Source organism: Bicyclus anynana, chromosome 7, assembly GCF_947172395.1.
Source record: "Bicyclus anynana chromosome 7, ilBicAnyn1.1, whole genome shotgun sequence".
Classification (NCBI taxonomy): Eukaryota; Metazoa; Arthropoda; class Insecta; order Lepidoptera; family Nymphalidae; genus Bicyclus; species Bicyclus anynana.
In genome coordinates, this window is record NC_069089.1 from 15,150,544 (window position 1) to 15,169,077 (window position 18,534).

The 18,534-nt window shown below is 37.6% G+C and overlaps 4 protein-coding genes across 6 annotated transcripts in view; 1 reads left to right on the forward strand and 3 right to left on the reverse strand.

Moving 5' to 3' along the window:
• The window catches only part of LOC112045194 (protein transport protein Sec24A), a 32,182-nt gene extending 19,580 nt beyond the window's left edge, over positions 1-12,602 (reverse strand). Inside the window, exons 1-5 of the mRNA XM_024081289.2 lie at positions 12,434-12,602; positions 10,558-12,256; positions 6,854-6,956; positions 5,395-5,521; positions 1,027-1,214 (exon numbers count right to left, since the gene is read on the reverse strand). Of these exons, the coding sequence (XP_023937057.2) occupies positions 1,027-1,214; positions 5,395-5,521; positions 6,854-6,956; positions 10,558-12,245 (2,106 nt within the window). The 5' untranslated portion in view covers positions 12,246-12,256; positions 12,434-12,602. The remainder of the gene's footprint in view (positions 1-1,026; positions 1,215-5,394; positions 5,522-6,853; positions 6,957-10,557; positions 12,257-12,433) is intronic.
• LOC128198221 (leukocyte receptor cluster member 8 homolog) lies at positions 1,541-3,692 on the forward strand. Of its 2 annotated transcripts, XM_052882410.1 has the most exons (3): positions 1,541-2,004; positions 2,095-2,198; positions 3,059-3,692. In XM_052882410.1, exons 1-3 carry the CDS (start codon positions 1,773-1,775, stop codon positions 3,674-3,676), a joined length of 954 nt encoding a protein of 317 aa, XP_052738370.1. In that variant the 5' UTR covers positions 1,541-1,772; the 3' UTR covers positions 3,677-3,692. The 2 variants fall into 2 exon arrangements, with proteins under 2 accessions (XP_052738370.1, XP_052738369.1); XM_052882409.1 differs by having other exon boundaries at positions 1,544-2,198; positions 3,059-3,691.
• Positions 1,993-4,216, reverse strand: LOC128198219 (uncharacterized). Its single transcript, XM_052882407.1, has 2 exons — positions 3,785-4,216; positions 1,993-3,025 (listed from the first exon to the last, which is right to left on the reverse strand). The coding sequence occupies exons 1-2, from the start codon at positions 4,214-4,216 to the stop codon at positions 2,207-2,209; spliced, it is 1,251 nt and encodes a 416-aa protein (XP_052738367.1). The 3' UTR covers positions 1,993-2,206.
• Positions 12,603-15,275: 2,673 nt separating the features above from the next.
• LOC112045223 (MAP kinase-interacting serine/threonine-protein kinase 1) overlaps positions 15,276-18,534 on the reverse strand; it is a 28,427-nt gene continuing 25,168 nt past the window's right edge. For both annotated transcript variants that reach the window (XM_024081323.2, XM_024081324.2), the window contains exon 7: positions 15,276-17,168. In XM_024081323.2, the coding sequence (XP_023937091.2) occupies positions 16,844-17,168 (325 nt within the window). In that variant the 3' untranslated portion in view covers positions 15,276-16,843. The remainder of the gene's footprint in view (positions 17,169-18,534) is intronic.

Sequence of the window (18,534 nt, forward strand, 5' to 3'; positions counted from 1 at the left end):
GAGACGAATATCTCAGCATTTCACGGATTCACCGTGCAGGTGCCGTGTCCATCGCGTGGTAGAGAGAAAAACACCAAGCAAAGTCCAGGACTTGTGACTACAGGATGTAGGGTTAAGGACTTCCCTGACGATCGATCAACACTCCCTGTTCTCTGCTCGTACTGTTCTCCCTGCCTAGCCAAATTTGGTAAGATCCTATTAGAGCAGCTTTGGATACTCGTTCTAATATGGAAATAGCTGCACTTCTAGAAAGGCTAAGGTCTATAAGCAAGTTATAGAGAGATTTTGCTGGTAATCTTCTCGCACCTACTTCTAGGGCGTACAGACTAACTACATAGCCATTTTTTGTTAGTTCATTTGTTAATATTTATTCACTTTTATACTGTGGTTCTTCTTTTTTTTTGTGTATTCTAATTCTTGACTATTGTTATTATTTGAATTGTTTAATTTAAATTTATTAGACTTGGTTAATGTTAATTTATTCTTAATTTTTAATTTGTTTGAATTTGAATTTATAATTTTTAAATTATTTTGATTGTTTAATATTCATTTTGTAATTTAAGATTTATTGTTGTAATTATTATTTATGATTGCTCGAGAAACGAATTGGGAATCTGTAATGTTTCTCTGGGCATATTTTGTTTTTTTTCTTTTATTCTTTACAAGACTACAATCTCACCTGATGGTAAGTGATGATGCAGTCTAAGATGGAAGCGGGCTAACTTGTTAGGAGGAGGATGAAAATCCACACACCTTTCGGTTTCTACACGGCATCGTACCGGAACGCTAAATCGCTTGGCGGTACGTCTTTGCCGGTAGGGTGGTAACTAGCCACGGCCGAAGCCTCCCACCAGCCAGACCTGGACAAATTAAGAAAATCTCAATCTGCCCAGCCGGGGTCGAACCCAGGACCTCCGTCTTGTAAATACACCCGCATACCACTGCGCCACGGAGGCCGTCAAGTGTGTGTATAAATAAATAAATAATTTTCTATTCTCCTACCAAGTTGACATAAAAGAACCTGACCTGCAAGTAGCCCGACTCCCTGGCGATCTGCGAGACGTCCAGCAGGAAGAGGTAGACGGCGGGCTGCGGCGGGCGCAGCATGTACTCGCTGGGCGCTATGAACTCGATGGTGGCAGACTTGATCTCCGGCCGGCGAGACGGGTCGCCGTACGACTTGCTCACCGGGTCGTATTGAAACTCTTCTGGCACTGAAAGAAATGCATAATTAATCTTTTTTATCATTATAAATAAGTAGTCAATTGATAGATTGTTATGTTGACCTAAAAATGAATTTTCTTCACCAATTGAAAACTATGATTAGTAGAAATTCCAATAGGGATGATGACAGTTTTTTAAATTGTATATAAATTGAGAGTATGCTAATAGTAAAGCAATTTTGTAAAAGGAACAGGGTATCTGCGATCATTACTTTCGGAGCTGCAGGGATTTAAAGGGTCAGATTTGCGGATCCCTGAAAAACGCCCCATACAAAATGGCACAACCTAATAGCCGCGTACTGACTGAGCGAGCAGCCTCGCGAGGCAGCCGCGCGAGGCAAATCCTCGGTCGGTCAAGACGCGCCTCGGCCGAGGCAAACGCACGCGCTGCCTCGCCCGAGCGTGCCGCGACCCGAGCCAAACGTTGTCGGTTTTTGTCCATGCTCAAAGGCGCCTCAGTACGTTTGCCGCGCGCACTCAAGACGGTCGTGTTTTGCCTCGCTTGTTCGACGAATACGGAATAGAGAACATAAGTATAATTATATTATCATGAATAGAGAACAGTGTCTCAAATTAATACATTTATATGGAGAATATAAACTACTTTGGGATGCGCAATGTCCTAATTATACCAACAGAGGACTAAGAGAAGATGCGTGGAATAACATAAATCGTGAAATGAACATTCCAATAATGGATTTAAAAAAAAAGATGGAGTCTTTGCTAGGATCCTATAGGAGGGAAAGGTCACGTGAAAAGAAAAGCCGTATCACAGGATCAGGTATGTTTATGTTTATTATTATGTTTTCGTACAGTCATTACATATTTATAGTCAGTCGTACAAATTTAATTAATTTATTATTTATTACAGGTCGTGGTGACATATATAAATCAAATTGGTACGCCTATGAAGCTTTCAGCTTCCTGGGCGATAGAAACCATCCAGGAAATACTCAAGATACTTTACCTGAAGACGTGAGTATTTACTGATAATTATTCTGCCAAGCAATTGCTCCATTTGTAATAAAATGTCTCCCTAAATGTGAACGTATTTCTTTTAAATCTGTTGGCCCTCGCCGTGGCATAGCTCGAATAGGTAGCATTGATGACATTTCTGTATCCTGCCGCCATCGCCCGGGTATTATTGTTCCTTCAGCTTCGACATCAAATGATCCCGGGGCAGTAAACCTTTGAGAGGCCTCTTGATCCCTTCGCAAGTAGTTATATAAGTATATAGTAGTTAACACGACTTTTGTAGCTTTTTCTGGTTCCAATAGTATGGGCTTCCTCAATACTCTGAACACAGAACTTAAAATGCCAAAAGCATTTTCCACAACTCTCCTTGCTCTGGACAGTCGGTAATTAAAGATCCTTTCCATTGAACCTCGATTTGGAGTACCTTCATAAGGTTTCATTGTGTACTCATCCAATGCAAATGCTTTATCGGCCAAAATAAAATACGGCACTGCAGTTTCATAAGGTATTTGTAAGATTTCTGGCGGAGGAATATTAAGTTCCCTTCTTTCAAGTTTTTTATATAAATTGGTATTTTTAAACACACCGCCATCTGATATACGACCTTTGCTACCAACATCTACATACAGGAATTTATAATTGGCGTCAACTAAAGCAAATAGGACTATACTGGGAAACAATTTGTAACAATCGAAATCATTGCCACTATTTATAGGCGATTGTAATATAACATGTTTCCCATCCATTGCTGCAATAGCATGCGGAAAATTCCATTTTGTCTCAAATTCTCTTGCTATAGTAAGCCACTCTTCTTCGGATGATGGTATCTGTAATTAAAATTATGATTTTTCACCCTGCAGAATGCATGTCACAGTGAAATTCAAAATGATGGAAGTCAAAGTAAAACTCGAAATGATGGCAGTGAAAATGAAACTCAAAATAGTGGCAGTCAAAGTGAAACTCAAAATCAAGTCGGTAATGAAAATACAGTTAAAGAAACCAGAAATGAATATACGAGAGCAAAGAAGAGAACTAAAAGAACTGAGCCAAATGATTTAACTGATAATGCTATATCAGAAGCCTTAACACTATTACAACAGTGTGCAAGTGATAGTGCTGCTTCGGAAAAACATGACTCCTACGATGTTTATGGGCAATATGTCGCAAATGAGTTGCGAAAATATGACGCTTTTACTTTAGCACATGTAAAGCATGCTATAAATAAAATTATTTTCGAAGCGGACATGGGAGCATACCCATCATACACTGGTTATTATACTCAATCATACAGTGGGCTAAACAGTTCCAATAATACGTCTTGTCTTTCTTCCTCACCGATGCCTCCTCAATCACCGATGCCTCCTCAATCACAGATGCCTCCTACCTCACCGATGCCTCCTACCTCACCGATGCCTCCTACCCCACCGATCCCTCCTACCTCACCGATGCCCCCTCCGCCTCCTCATCCTCATTGTTAGATAAGTACTTGTTTAATTAAGCGTTTCATATTGTCTTTTTGTCTATTTGTCATGTTGTAATAATTAATAAAAATGTACGAAAAATGGAATAAAATTATTTTATTTTACCTTAACATAATCCCTTAGCACATCGATTAACGCATCACAAACTTCATGAACGATTACTGATATTCTTTGTTTTGATATACGAAACAGATACTGCAAACTGGTATAAGAATCTCCCGTGGCCAAAAATCTTAACGTAACCAACAATCTTTCCCTTGCGGTTATTGCTTCTCGAAAATTTGTGTCCTTCTTGCTTATTTTGGCGTTTATAAGAGAGTACAGATGTTCAAATTCAATTTTATTCATTCTAGTGAAATTGCTTTCTGCGTCATCAAAGCACAGCTCTTCAAATATTCTGTTTCCAGCTTGAAATCTGTTTTTGTATAACGTTTTTATCCAAAAATGTTTAGATTTTTTTCTTTTCTTTTTTTGTACAAGTTGATGAATCAGTATAAAGGCAGTGGTGGCGATAGCCTTCCGAACGCACGGCCTCATGATAATCTTAATCTAAACTGAATATGCGCTACTCGCGCGTGGCTTCTGTTCGACTTGTGAGTAACTACTGAGCGTTCGAGTCTTTTGCTCAGCCTCGGTCTGGCTCGGCTTTGCCGCGCGCGGCAGTCTCATGTGTATTAAATTACAGAATGAGGCTGCCTCGCGCGGCAAACGTTGCGAGGCAAACGTCCGAGGCTGCCTCGCGAAGCTGCTCGCTCAGTCAGTACGCGGCCAATGACATCGTAGGTAATGTAATTATCGTTAGATTTGTATGTGTGTTCAAACAAAATTACTAATATCTTTGTTATTTGTGCGTTTATGTTTATAGTTCATGTATTAAAAAATGTCACATTTAATGTACGGAAGCTAAAACTGTATGAATTTTCATTTAATTACGATAAAAGATTTTTAATAGATTTTGAAATTTTATAATCTCATTTATTTTGCAAATATCCAGACAATCTTTTCTTTTTATGTATAAATTAGTTAACATTGACCTAATTTACCCGAATGTATCATAAAAATCAATACATTCCTACCTAGTCATCATCCTCATTGAAAAGTTTAAATTAACCAACAAAGTTTTGTCCAAAATACACCTATCCTAAGTCAGCATTTGTGACGTACAACTCTACGTGGCCTAAACTTGGGTATTTTTGTTTATTTTTAATACAGTTGTAGTACGATAAAGCAAATATCGACCATTTTGTATTAAAACATTATTAGTTTTATTAGGCAGCACAATCTATAATAATTTTATACTGCTGAAGAGTTTGTTTGGTTGAACGCGCTAATCTCAGGAACTACTGGTTTAGATAGCCCATTTATCGCGGAAGGCTATAGGCTATATATATATTATCCCCATATTCCTATGGGAACGGGAATCACGCGGGTGAAACAACGCGGCGTCAGCTAGTTATGTATAAACTAGGGGACGCTCGAGACTGCGTCCGCGTGAAACTCGATGTAAACTTTCAACTACCCTAGCCTACTCTACCCTACACCTACCCCACCGTACCCCTACCCTACACCTACCTTTTTTTTCTTTTATTTTTTTCCCCGATTACACGTTTCGTGTGGCATTCACCAGATATCTCCCCAAGTCGAGCGTATCGTAGTCAAGATATTTTACTTAAATAAATAAATAATTATTATTTTTTTAGTGTAAATACACTTACAATCGTTGACTCTGTAGCAAAGGTTACATTTCCACCGCTTGGCGTCGACGAAGTACACGAAGGGGTTGATGTAGGTGCGACACGCGCGGCACCTCACTATGGATGTGCACTGGATGACGGGCAAATGCTGTAACAGACATACAAACTTATTAGCATTCCATAGATCCTCCCTTCTAGAATGGCCCTCTAAGCAGAGGTCCGAGTCTCAGAGGAGACACCCTAAGAGAGTTGTTCCGCCCACATCTTCAGCTTTTGACTTCAGGCCCCATCAGGCGATGCTTCTGCGCCCGCCCAAAACCCTCGGTGACGCCGCTGAGGTCCCATTAAGAAAATATCACATTATCAAACCAGGCAAAATCAGAAAATAAAAATTCGATAGATTCAAATTCCATAGATTCACTGTGTGACTGCCAGGTCCATTCCTATATATGATTATTTATAAAGATCTCTTTATAAAGTAGCCTGTGAGAGATCGCTTTTTAGCAATATTCCACCTATTATACCCGTATAATGTTTTTATTGAATTAATTATTGTTGTATTTTTAGTTTATGTTTATGGAATACAATAAAGTGTATTTCATTCATTGAATCCATTGTGTGGTAGAGATACTCCAAGAAGATTCCAGGACACCCAGCAAGCGGACAGACAGACCAATGGACAGACAGACAGATTCCTGAGCACTCTCTTAAATAAATCTGACGTAAATCCGATGGAACTTGTAATTTATAGTATTTTTCAGCCATAAATAACAATGACATAATATCATTATAAACATGTCACATTACTTATATACATGCTTGTACAATGTACACTTCTGAAGAAATTGCCAACTGTTTAAACAAACTATCATGTAAGTACAATATACATTTCTAATTTAAGTACTACTACTACTGTTTTTTTTTTAAATAAAGTAGTTTAATAGAAACAACTTCACCAATAGACAGACTGATGCTTGTCTTGCTTGCAACAACATTGATGCTTGTTTGAAGAAATAAACATATGTAGAACTCATCAATCTCCTATTAAAAAGTGGATGCACAATCAGCAACCAAAAAACGCCCCCTCTCAATGAGTGCCAAAGACAACTTCTTGCCACTTCTTGGCACTCAATTCAAGTCGCATTTGCAAATTTAACCTTAATTTGAAAACCTAAAGTTGAATTTGCTCTTAATTTGGGATTTTATTGAATTGTGGACTATATTTAAAGACCTTAAGGTATAATTTTCTTTACCAATAATAATTCTAAAACTGTCAAAGCAAAATTGGCCAGTTTTTAAGTGAAATTTTCTACATGATTGTCCTTTTATTTTAAGAGGTCAATGGTAGTAATTCCTTAGTAAAGCTCTGTTCCAAGAGTTCTAGCTACTAAAAAGTTTCTAAACTGCGTTTTTATTTTATACTATTTATAGGTATTTAGATTTAAATAAATGATCAAGCTACTGTTCATATTGTACTCACATTTAAGTCTTTAAATGGATGTATCAGAATACCTAAAGGTAATCTAGACTTCTGCAGCAATGAGTTGGTCTCAGGGATCCTGTTTATTGTACATCTGAAAATTCTGAAAGACAAACAGATATTTAGTTAAAAATAAAGCCTTGATTACAATTTGTACTAACACTAAATAGAAAAGCCAAGGAATGGGTATGACAATAGTACTAACAAGTAAAAGAAGAACCTCAGTCATTTCATATTTGTATCTGTCCCCTTTACTTTTGAAACCATCCAAGAACAGAAAGTGAACCCTAATTAGGTTATATCTATTATCTATACTAATATTTTATACAAAGGATTTAATTATTTTATACCTGTATTTCTGCGGAAACGAGAACAACGCGAATAACCGCGCGGCGTCTGCTAGTAACATTATCAAGTGGAAAGATTTGATTATTTGTTTTTTTGCATTGAGCTCTTTTTTGCATAAACTACTGAACCGATTTGAAAAAATCTTTCACTGTTAGAAAGCTACACTATACTAGATGGACATAGACTATATTTTGGGTTATATTTGGATAAATTCATGCGAGTCAATACTTTTATCTTTGTCAGTATCATTGTACCCAGGAGCGTAGCTTCCGCCATATCAATGATACGGGCCCCTGGACTACAAGGACCCCTTACATGTGAACGCGAAAATTGGTAAAATGTAATCCACAGTGTTAGTTCTGGTGCGTCCCGGAAAAAAATCATATAAAACTGCCTATATAGTTTCACTTATGAAATGACAAAATGTATAAAAAGGCAATTTTTTTTTCTAAAAACGCAAACATCCTACATAGGTAAAGTCACTGTCATATATTAAGCAAGCATTTTTGTTTATTTCTATGTGAGAAATCTTTACTCTGACTAATTTTGATACAGTGCCCTACCACAGCACGCTACTGATTGTACCCTAATAACTTAAAAATGAAAACATATTATAACAATTGTTTACAAACTTAATTAGACAGGAGATATCTCAGTAATATTAAATAGTATTATTAAATAATAAATATAATATTAGACCCACTCAGTAGAGTTTTGAGGTCATAGCTGATTAAGTTACAACACATTGTATTAATAATTTAGTTTTAGAACAATTATTATATTTGTTAAAACATATAAGTGTTCAGAAATTGATAATTTATAATAATTAATGATATATTTAAACATTTTCGAATCAAAATCGAATTGAAAATAATATGGACAAATCCTTCTTCCACAAAAAGTACTGTTGCCAAGTAATGAAATCTACATATGAAAGAAGCTGCAGCCAAAAGCTAGTAAACCAATATTGCATTTGTGTTTTTCGAACATAAACAAAAGAAACACATTAAAGAGATAAGAAGTCATTGTAGTGAATAATTCTAATTATCAATAAATCAAATTTAAATGATTAGATTAGCAAGTCAATTACCCTATTAAATTCAATGGTTTATACTCAAGTATATTAAATGGTCTGTTGGACCTTAAAATACTATCTATGTATGCTATCAATTCATGTAAAAAAATTTACCCGTCTGTGTCTATTGTATAAGTGTTGCTTTACCAGAAATGTAATAAAACCAACTACATACAGTGCCTAAATATAAAGATAAGCCATTAATGCTAGCTGGTGGGAGGCTTAGGCCGTGGCTAGTTACCATCCTACTGGCAAAGGCGTACCGCAAAGCAATTTAGTGTTTTGGTACAATGTTGTGTAGAAACCGAAAGGGGTGTGGATTTTCATCCTCCTAACAACTTAGCCCGCTTCCATCTTAGGTTGCATCATCACTTACCATCAGGTGAGATTATAGTCAAGAGCTAACTTGTAAAGAATAAAAAAGAAAAAGAAAGTGCACTACATAGAGGGCATATGAAAATTCAGCACACAAAAACACATTTTCATGAAATATGGAGGAAGTTTTGTAGACTCGTGAAAGGAAAAAGTGAACATAGAGTATCAATAGACCAAATCAACTTGACAGTCAATGTCAGTTAAATATTATGGTTTTCCATAAAGACAAAATTGCATGCATCTGCTTGTTATTTATATAACATTAAATTTAATTGTTGTCAAATTGTTTATATATGACTAGGTAATGTTTTATCAATGTTTGATGATTCAAGACAAAGAATGTATCAAAACAATAAATAAATACATGTATGTACCTAAACTATGACCTGATGCAAAACGTAGACATGAGTCAGCATCAAGCACATGTACTGACTTTACAATTAGATAATTGCTAACCACTTGCACAACTTAAATTATAATTAGTTACCAAGAAATCATGTTATGTAATATGAATTTTAAGATATATATTATGTTAATTAAAGACTTTATTAGAATTCGGAACCTTCTTCTGCCTCATTGTTTTAAAATATACTATATAAGTAATTTTATATGGTAGTAAAATTTAACTATAAGCTTGCATTGACAAAAGCCTTGAAGTTAAGTCTGAGATTTTTTAATACAGTTTTTTTATATAAACATGCCTTTATTTCCTTTTTCCTTTAGAGCCTCAATAACTCAACAGTAAGAGCAGTCAGACTCATCATCAAGGGGTGGTGGTTTGATCCCCGCCTTGTTGGTCTATTGATATACCCACTCCTAATACAATCTTTCCCGACTAGTTGCAAGGGGAATGGGAATATTAAAAAAAAAGATTATGGCAAATATTCTTTTAAAAAAAAAAAAGAAAAATAGATTTATCATAATTTTGTGTAGCCTAGTGTTGTGTGGTATAACTTTATTTAACCTTAAATAATAGTATATAATAACAACATTTACATTTACATAGGACACAATTTAATAGCAATAGTAAAATTGTAATTTAAAACCAATAGTAAAATTGTAAAAACGTTTGAGGATCAGTTATGACTACACCTCAGTATGCTTCATTATAATTTAAAGGATCTCAAAGTACAAATTTGCAGTGAAGAATTACTAAAAAGAAAGAAAAGTATTTCATAGTCAAACCCAGGACTTTGTAATTCAATGCCACATATGCTAGCCAATAAATCAATGAGGTAGTTAAACCCTCTATAGAATGCAAAATTCTATTTAAGACTACAGATGACCTACAACTGTCACTGTACAATATCTGATTTCTAGTGAAATTAAGAAGTGTAACTAGCTTTCTATTTCATTAAACTGTAATATAAATGATATGTTTAGCTGTTTTTTTTAGATTTGTCGTTTTTCTTCTTCTAAGCCATCCAAGTATTGAAATAAACCAAACTATTTATTATTATATTTTACTATTTTAACCTTAAATATTACTATTCAGTCATGTGATTTCAAGGTTTTATGAGACTAAAGCATTGCAATTGTTTTTAACCAACTTCAAATAAAAAGAAGTTCTCAATTTGACAGGTATCTTTTTTTTTAAATTTAAGACTGGCAGATGCCAGCAACTCAATTTGCGTGAAAGTCTTTTTTCACAAATTCAGTGAGAACTATGAAGATAAAATATTTAGCCTATATTAATCCAAGTATAATCCATTCCATATTTTAGCTTCAGTTAAATCAGTTCAGGAGTTTTAATGGGAATTAACATAATCTTTGCGCTTAGCGCATAAAAACAAAGATGAACACTACACATACACTAAGCCATATGGAAATTTAGCATATGGAAACACATTTTCACGAAATGAAAGAAAAATATAATACTGGTGTGATAAACAAGTTCATGACTTACTCTGGACTGCAATTTGGTGATTCTGCAAATTGGTGGCCAAGCCTTATTTCTGGCGGATCTTCAGGATATTCAGGCAGTATATGCTTACATCGTAGCAGGTCAACCATTTGATGACCCCACAGCTGATCAAATCCTTGTTTGGTGACACTTAACTGTCCCATTTGCTGCGTCACACCATACATGTTGTGTGTAGGGAACTGCTTTGAAATGTTTTGCTGCAATTGGTTCTGTTGCGGAGTAGAGTACTGCATTTGAGGGTATCTGTTTTGCATATTTGTTGGAGGACCACTCGCTGGGCCAGGCATCGGTTGGGGAGCTGGGGGGCCCCCTGCTTGTAACCCTGGTTGACTCATTGGTGGCATTGGAGGAGCACCTGGTAGCCCTGGGGGCATTACTGGTGCACTTTGATAACCTGATTGACTCATTGGTGGCATTCGAGGAGCACTTTGTAGTCCTGCTTGACTCATTGGGGGCATTACTGGGGCACTTTGTAAGCCTGGTTGACTCATTGGTGGCATTCGAGGAGCATTTTGTAATCCAGGATGACTCATTGGTGGCATTCGAGGAGCACTTTGTAATCCTGGCTGACTCATTGGGGGCATTACTGGTGCAGTTTGTAAACCTGGTTGACTCATTGGTGGCATTTGAGGAGCATTTTGTAATCCTGGTTGACTCATAGGTGGCATTTGAGCACTTTGTAATCCTGGATAACTCATTGGTGGCAATAGAGGTGCACTTTGTAATCCTGGTTGACTCATTGGAGGCATTGATGGGAGACCACTTTGCATTGGTGGCATATTTGGTACAGAAGGACCATTATTGTACTGGTTTTGAAGTTGTGGTGGTCCACTCTTTAGGCCAGGTTGACTTCGCAAAGGCCCAGATGGTAAACCTTGAGGGGCTGTTTGGCTAACCATTGGTGCAGACATTGGTGGTAGACTTGGGCCATTCACTAAGCTGCCTCTTGGAGGACCTATAGTTGGTGCATAGTTAGGTATACTTGAAGGAGGAAGGGATGAAGAACCAAGTGTTAGTGGACTATTTCTAGGACCATTCAAAGGTCCACTGTATGGAGTATTTGGTTGGTTTATTAAACCAGAAGGCACAGAAGTTGGCGGCCTCTGATTAGCAAGTGCAGGATTTACTGGTGAATGGCTATTTGTTGATTGGTTTGTTAGTGGAGGTGGGCTAAAGCTGGATGATGGAGGATACTGGTTTATTGGTCTTTGATTAGGCCCCGACATTGGACCATTTGTAATAGGCTGACTAAACTGACTAGAGGGAACTAAAGGGGGTGCATTGTTGTTTATCTGATGCTGAGTGTTGGTTGGGTATGGTGATGACGATGGGACAGTATTAGGCTTAGAATGCACACTGGGATTATTCAATGGAATGTTCTGGACGTTTTGCATAGGAGGTTGATTACTAATAGGTTTAAGCGGTCTCATTGGTGAACTTGTGGGAGGCATCACTCCAGGTTGGTTGAACGCTGGGGAATTGCTTGCACTTTGATTCAAATGATTTTGACTGTTAAATCCTGTCACTGAGCCTTGTTTGTTTGAATTTCCATCCTGATTGACGCCCCCTGGTAACTGGCTCAACGGAATCTGGTTAAACTGTTGGAAAACTCCAGGATTCGTGTTTTGTTGGCCGGGAACATTATTGTACGTGTTTGGTGGATGAGACATTGCTTGTCAATCTGGAACGACAAATGCAAATAAATATAAATAAATCCACGTACACCCTTACTTCAGGCTCACGAAAACAATCTCTGTTAATGTTTGTATTGTGATAATAAACTTGATATCGACAAGGATGTTTAATTAATGCTAATTCACTAAGAATGACGGAAGGACGAACGCACTTCGCGACTTACCGCTCGAACGGCGACTTTTGAACTTGGAAAACTTTGCACACGCGTTTGCGTTGTTAAACCATTCTCACATATTAACACAGAGGCCAAAAGTAACGTGATAAATTAAAACTGTGAAGGAAAAACGACCCTGACTTACGTGGCCGAGCGATTACAAGCGCCCTCTACTGGCGCAAAAGATTGATCTTTTGACAATTGATTTTGACGTCAATTGCGTTTTGTTAACACAAATTGCATCTCCCAAAAGAAATAATATTTTAATCGAAAAAAAATATTATTATAAAAACAAAAGACCCGATTGCATAAACGTAATGAACTGAAAAGAGAAAAATAAGAATCACAATAACTACCTAGAGTTCTGACCTCAGATCAATTATTGTATAGGACCTGCCTCGCTAGACGTTACTTTTCTGGCAAAATAAATGATCAACGGTCTAATGCGATTATAAAAAATGTCTCTATAGAATCGATGTTAAATAGTTGTAATCGTGTTCGTCGGTTAAAGAGCTCCGTAAAAATACCTTTTTGTGTAATTGAATTGTGTTAAAACGGACAAAAACTTTTAGTTTAGTAAAAGATACATGCCAAATCTAAGCTCGTTTTTTTTTTTCAGAAAATGACAGACTATTTTGTTCCTGACTATGAGTGCGATACAGGTCGTTCTATAATTGGTCTGAGGTTCTGACTAATACAGCAGGCGAGTAGCCTATTCTCTATTTGCTGCATGCGGTGACAAAGGACATTTCATAAAATGGGCCTGTTTACTATTTATAATTTATAAGCAGGTCGATAGTATTTTTTATGGATAGAAGATACAAATTGCTGTTGAGAAAATTTTTTTTTGTTTCGCTCTCTTGTATACAAATTAAACATAGACAATAGAGTTAAAGTGTTCAAAACAAAGAATAACTAAATTAGTCGAAGGAGGTTCAAAACAGCCAATAAAAACACCTGGAATCATCCTGGAATTGAATTCATAACACATTCTTAACCAGTGTAAGCTGTCAATGTCATGTAATATCGTCAAATGTCAATAGGACACAAGTTAAAAAGAAACATTAAATTGTAGACAGAGAAGAAATAAACAAAAAAAAAACTGCTTTTTTAGCCATAAACGAACGCAAACGAACGCTACTATGCGAAGATTATCTTTTTAGCCGTTTGTGGCGAAGATCATTATCAATCTGTCAGGGTGTGAGTTGCAAGCATGTTGCCATGATAAAATTTCTTAATTAATGTTTTCAGCTAATGAAAAAAATACATTTTATTTAATTAATTAAAAAAAATGCGGGTTCCAAAAATGTTTTTATTATGGGTTTTAAGCCCTATATTGGAGTAGGGTAGGGGTAGGGTAGGGCAGAGGTAGGGTAGGGGTAGGGCAGGGGTAGGGTAGGGGTAGGGTAGGGGTAGGGCAGGGGTAGGGTAGGGGTAGAGGTAAAGAAGGGTAGAGTAGGGATAGAGAACAAGTGCACTTATGTCAAAACGAAGCTTGACCGGGTCCGCTAGTATGATAGATACTATAGATACCTACTACAAACCACCGCAAAAAACAATCACCAAACAAAACAATGCCAACAGAAAACAGATAAATAATATGCACAAAAAAACCAAATATTATCAAATTTACGTTTATTTCGGACTATTAATATACCTAATGCCAATTTATAAGATATATACAAATGGGTTGACAAGTCTTTCCCTCCGTTTATCCACCGGGGATATTATTTCCACCGACGTGCCCATGCGCGGTGAGTGGATAAAACGAGTGTGGGGGATAAACGTTTTATCCTCTCCCCGTGGATAAATTTCTCCCTTGCCCGTGCTAGCCCTGCAGGAGTATGAAGAATAATTGTACCAAGTTTCCTGAAAATCCGTCGTGTAGTTTTTGTTTCTATAACGAACATACAAACAGACTTTTTTATTTATCGATTGCTAATCACACCCTGATGGTTATTTTGGAAATATATTTTATGTACACAATTGACCTCTCTACAGATTTATTATAAGTATGTATGGATACGTAGGGGAGAGCGGGGCTGAAAGTGCCGCGGTTAAATTGTGCCGACACGAATATCTCGAAAACAGAAAGAGATATATATATATTGTATAAAAAAATGTCAAACGCACGCCCCATGATTGTCTAAACAATATAAAAATTCTTAATTGCGGCTGCCTGTAAAATCTACAACTCATAAATCGTTTTGACTTATTCCCTACCCCTATCCTATTCTACTCCCACCCTACACTAACCCTGTATACATTCTACTCTATGCCTACCCCTATTCAACTCGTACTCTACCTCTACCCGAGTATCGTAAGTGCGTCTCCTGGTTCTTCCTACCTCCCTACCACTTTCAGCCAAATCGGTTCGTTCTTGAGTTAAGCGGCGAATATGCAACTTTTTTCTAATACCTACTTACATTTTTAAACTTTTGTTATCTTTTAAATGGAATGTCCGAATTGAATAATTCAAAAATTAAATAAAGGTCTTGAATCTGAAATAATTTATTATGATATGAAATAATACCAATTACCAAGACATACATTTTGATTAAAAGATTCTTAACCAACACACCTTTTCTTACGACGGCATTTCCATTAGTTTTTTAAGAAACTACTTATTATACCTAATAAATTTGACTATTGCGGTTTAGTAGTTTCGGAGCCTATTAAATACATACAAACATACTTACAATCATCTTAGTATATTATTTAAATATTTTATAATATAAGTATAGTTAACTGCCCTGCCAGTGAAAGGTCTAAAATCGTAAAAAAAAAAGGTACATAGGATATAGTAAGTAAAGTAGATCTAGTAGTTAGGGTGAAAATAAAAAACATTAGGTATTAAAAATTCAAACATCTGTATTTCAAATAATTGAAAATCAATGATTAAGTCGAAAACAAGTTTTTTAACAAATAACTGCGATAAGTTTAGGTATTGATTGGATAAAGCCACCTCTAAGTAAAATAAATTAGTATGATAGTTCGTAACGTAACTAATATGAATATGGAGTAAAATATTAAATTTGTGAAAAAAAAATGAAAGTACCGTCCAATGTTAGGTGGCGAGGGGGTGCGACCTTTTCCAATCAAAGCGTTCGCAGGGTAGGTACAGTCTAGCAAATCTACACTTAACATTATTATAACATTTTCATTCTTCGGCAATATAAAAGTATTCAAACTGATCACAATTTTATGGCAGCTCCATGGAACCCCATGCAACTCTTAACCAACACAGTTCTAGTCAAAAATATATGACATTTCATACAAACGGTTCGCGAGTGCCCTTTCCACACAACACGATACAAAGCGAATTTTATTCCTATTCTGTAATTATGCGTATTTACATACATAAACACTTGAACTCTCAGCGAAAATGTCACATACTGTCCCTAACTCTTACAATCTTAGCTCGATTCATTCTTAAACATATAAATGAGATGTGGTTTTGCCATGTGCAAAAAAAATGCAAAAAAAGTTCATACAATCACAAACAGACTAGTATCCAAAAAAAACTATAGAAAGTAACAAAAATTTTATTGCATCAAGGGTAGGCCACGATCACAAGGCATCACACAAACAAGCTCAATTTCATATAACGGATTTCATAAATCCAAAAAATATATTTCTGTAATCGTTATAAAGTATGTAGATCAGCACAACTATCTCAGTATAATACGATTTTATCGACCGGCGACGGTCTCGGCGGTCACCGCCTGAACATAAAACTCACAATTAACATTCTACATATCGATAAAAACTATTCAGTCGTTTTTATTTATCCATAAATATATATCTTTAAAGGCTCAAATAAAACTGTTACAGCTCTAAGTACCGTTCACAGTAAAATTGCGATCGGATCTATCACTGGAGGAATTATCCATTGGCACAGTCTCTCGCCGATGTTTAACCGTTTCGCTGCAACTGTAAACATACGCGGACGACTCGCGACGCGACGGTCGCGCGGGCGACGCGACGATCGCGCCGCGAGCGACTCTCTGACCGGAGGTAGATCCATTGTCCTTGTACTGTGGCGCTCGGTGGAATGTGACTGGGCCGGCTCGTCCCCAGCCCCTATCACTAACTATACACAACTGGATACGCGTAGGAATTCGGCACCGCGCATACTACGAGTTCACTATCACATGTGAGAACGATCTCATCACCAGATCGACAAAACGGCACAGGGGAAGCACTGCCGCGGATCGGCTCTCGAATCGGCGGGTGTCTAGGGCACCGGTACATACTATCACGTGGGCTCCAAACTCTCCTCGGAATCGTGATCACAAACTAGCGCTCGGAGTACTGATCGGGGTATGAGGGTTCAGGTCGATGTGGCGCCAATAGATGAGATCACCAAGAAGGTTTAAACAGATGAGGCGATAATAGGAGACCGGTCGAGAACGGTAGCTAATGAACGGGGAGGGGCTTGTCAGCGAGCTGGTGGCGACGACGGAGCAGCTCCGACTCGGTCGGCGGGGAGAGGCCGAAGGGCGCGCAGTACTCGTCGCCGCAGCGCATGCCCTGGAGGGCCAGCCCGGTGCGCTCCAACTCGTCCTCCAAGATGCTCTCGCGGGCGACGGTGTCGGGGCTGGGGTGGCACGACTTGGAGCAGCGCAGCGCGGCCGCCGGCCGCTCCATGTACGAGTAGTTCATGGAGAAGTGCTGCTGGATCACCCGGTTCACCGCCATGGCCGACTCGGCGAAATTGGACAGGTTCCGAGCCGACATGTTGCTGTGGAACAAATAAATACATCAGCACAAATTCGTCAATAAATATGTAGATAATAATAATATTATTTTTATCTACATATTACACATCATCCGGAGGGTGTGGGTTCAACTTTTCAGTTGTGTGCATTTTAAGAAATTAAATATCACGTGTCTCAAATGGTGAAGGATGAACATCGTGAAGAAACCTGCACACTAGAGAATTTTCTTATTCTCCTCTCATTCTGAAAGGAGACTCGAGCTCAGTAGTGAGCCGAATATGGGTTGATAACGAAAAAATTTACAAAGCATTAATATACATATTTGCCTATATTTTTCTATCATGTTCCTATATGAGAATCTTATCAGACAATAGGCTTAACCTAAAATTGTCAGGTTATCAGTATCTACAAAATGATAATAGCTCGACCTCTTCAAGTGACAGCATCGTTGGATGACATAGGTTAGATTGATTATATTTAGATAACGATTCTCGTGATGGTCTTAGTTCCATAATCTTACAACATTGCAAACGTCATGCTGCGTACAAATGTAATGTAGCGTAATCAGGTACAAAAATTACGGCAATGCGGTCTAAAGTTGCTGTTGTACCTAAGAACTCTTTATAAGTCATGGACCCACTTAAGCTCATCCAGGCTTTAGTAGGTTGATGGCTATTAACTGTGAAATATGACTGTCAAACTAGCGGATCTTTTGCGATTGACCATCCAGGACAAATGACAAAGCAAAAGTGTGAGAAGGAGAAATGCATTCTGACAAAATTCAGTCAAGAACTCGGTCATTATTCAGCTACTGAGTGCAAAATTCAGATCGATAAAATGGTTGCCAATCTTCGTTAATACGGGCACTTTTAGAAGAAGTAGGTAGGGTAACACGCACTTTGTTATACGGTGTACGCAGAAGAAACTAGGTCATTATTCGAGGCTGCTGTCTTTAGATTCGGTTGGCAAAATTATCGCCAACTTTCACTAGAAGTGAAAATTTAAGAAGCAAGTAGTATCTTGTGTAGGTGAATACATGTGTTGATGGGGAACGCAGAAGCATTCGGTAGTAAGTATGAAAAGTAAGATTTAGAGCCGGTTTCACCAGCTACTAAGGAGTGTACATTGTATAAACGCAAGTTTCGTCACTATCTTACTTTATGTCAAACTAGCGGACCCGGTCTAGCTTCGCTTTGACACCTACCCTACCCATACCCTTTTTAGACACAAATATTCTGCATACCAATGTTGATCTTTCACCCCCCGTTTTAGGGAAGTAGGGCCAGAAAGAGACAAAAAGTCCTATGTCACTCTCCATCCTTTCAACTATCTCCACTTGAAAAATCACGTCAATTCGTCGCTCCGTTTTGCCGTGAAAGACGGACAAAC

What these genes read in the sequence shown, in the direction of transcription:
- LOC128198221 (XM_052882409.1), top strand. Translation starts at nt 1,773, where the DNA reads ATGAATAGAGAACAGTGTCTCAAATTAATACATTTATATGGAGAATAT. An exon ending in AAGATACTTTACCTGAAGAC is followed by an intron (nt 2,199 to 3,058) that starts GTGAGTATTTAC and finishes TTCACCCTGCAG; the next exon opens with AATGCATGTCACAGTGAAAT.
- LOC128198219 (XM_052882407.1), bottom strand. Translation starts at nt 4,216, where the DNA reads ATGAGGCCGTGCGTTCGGAAGGCTATCGCCACCACTGCCTTTATACTG. An exon ending in TGCTAAGGGATTATGTTAAG is followed by an intron (nt 3,026 to 3,784) that starts GTAAAATAAAAT and finishes TTTTAATTACAG; the next exon opens with ATACCATCATCCGAAGAAGA.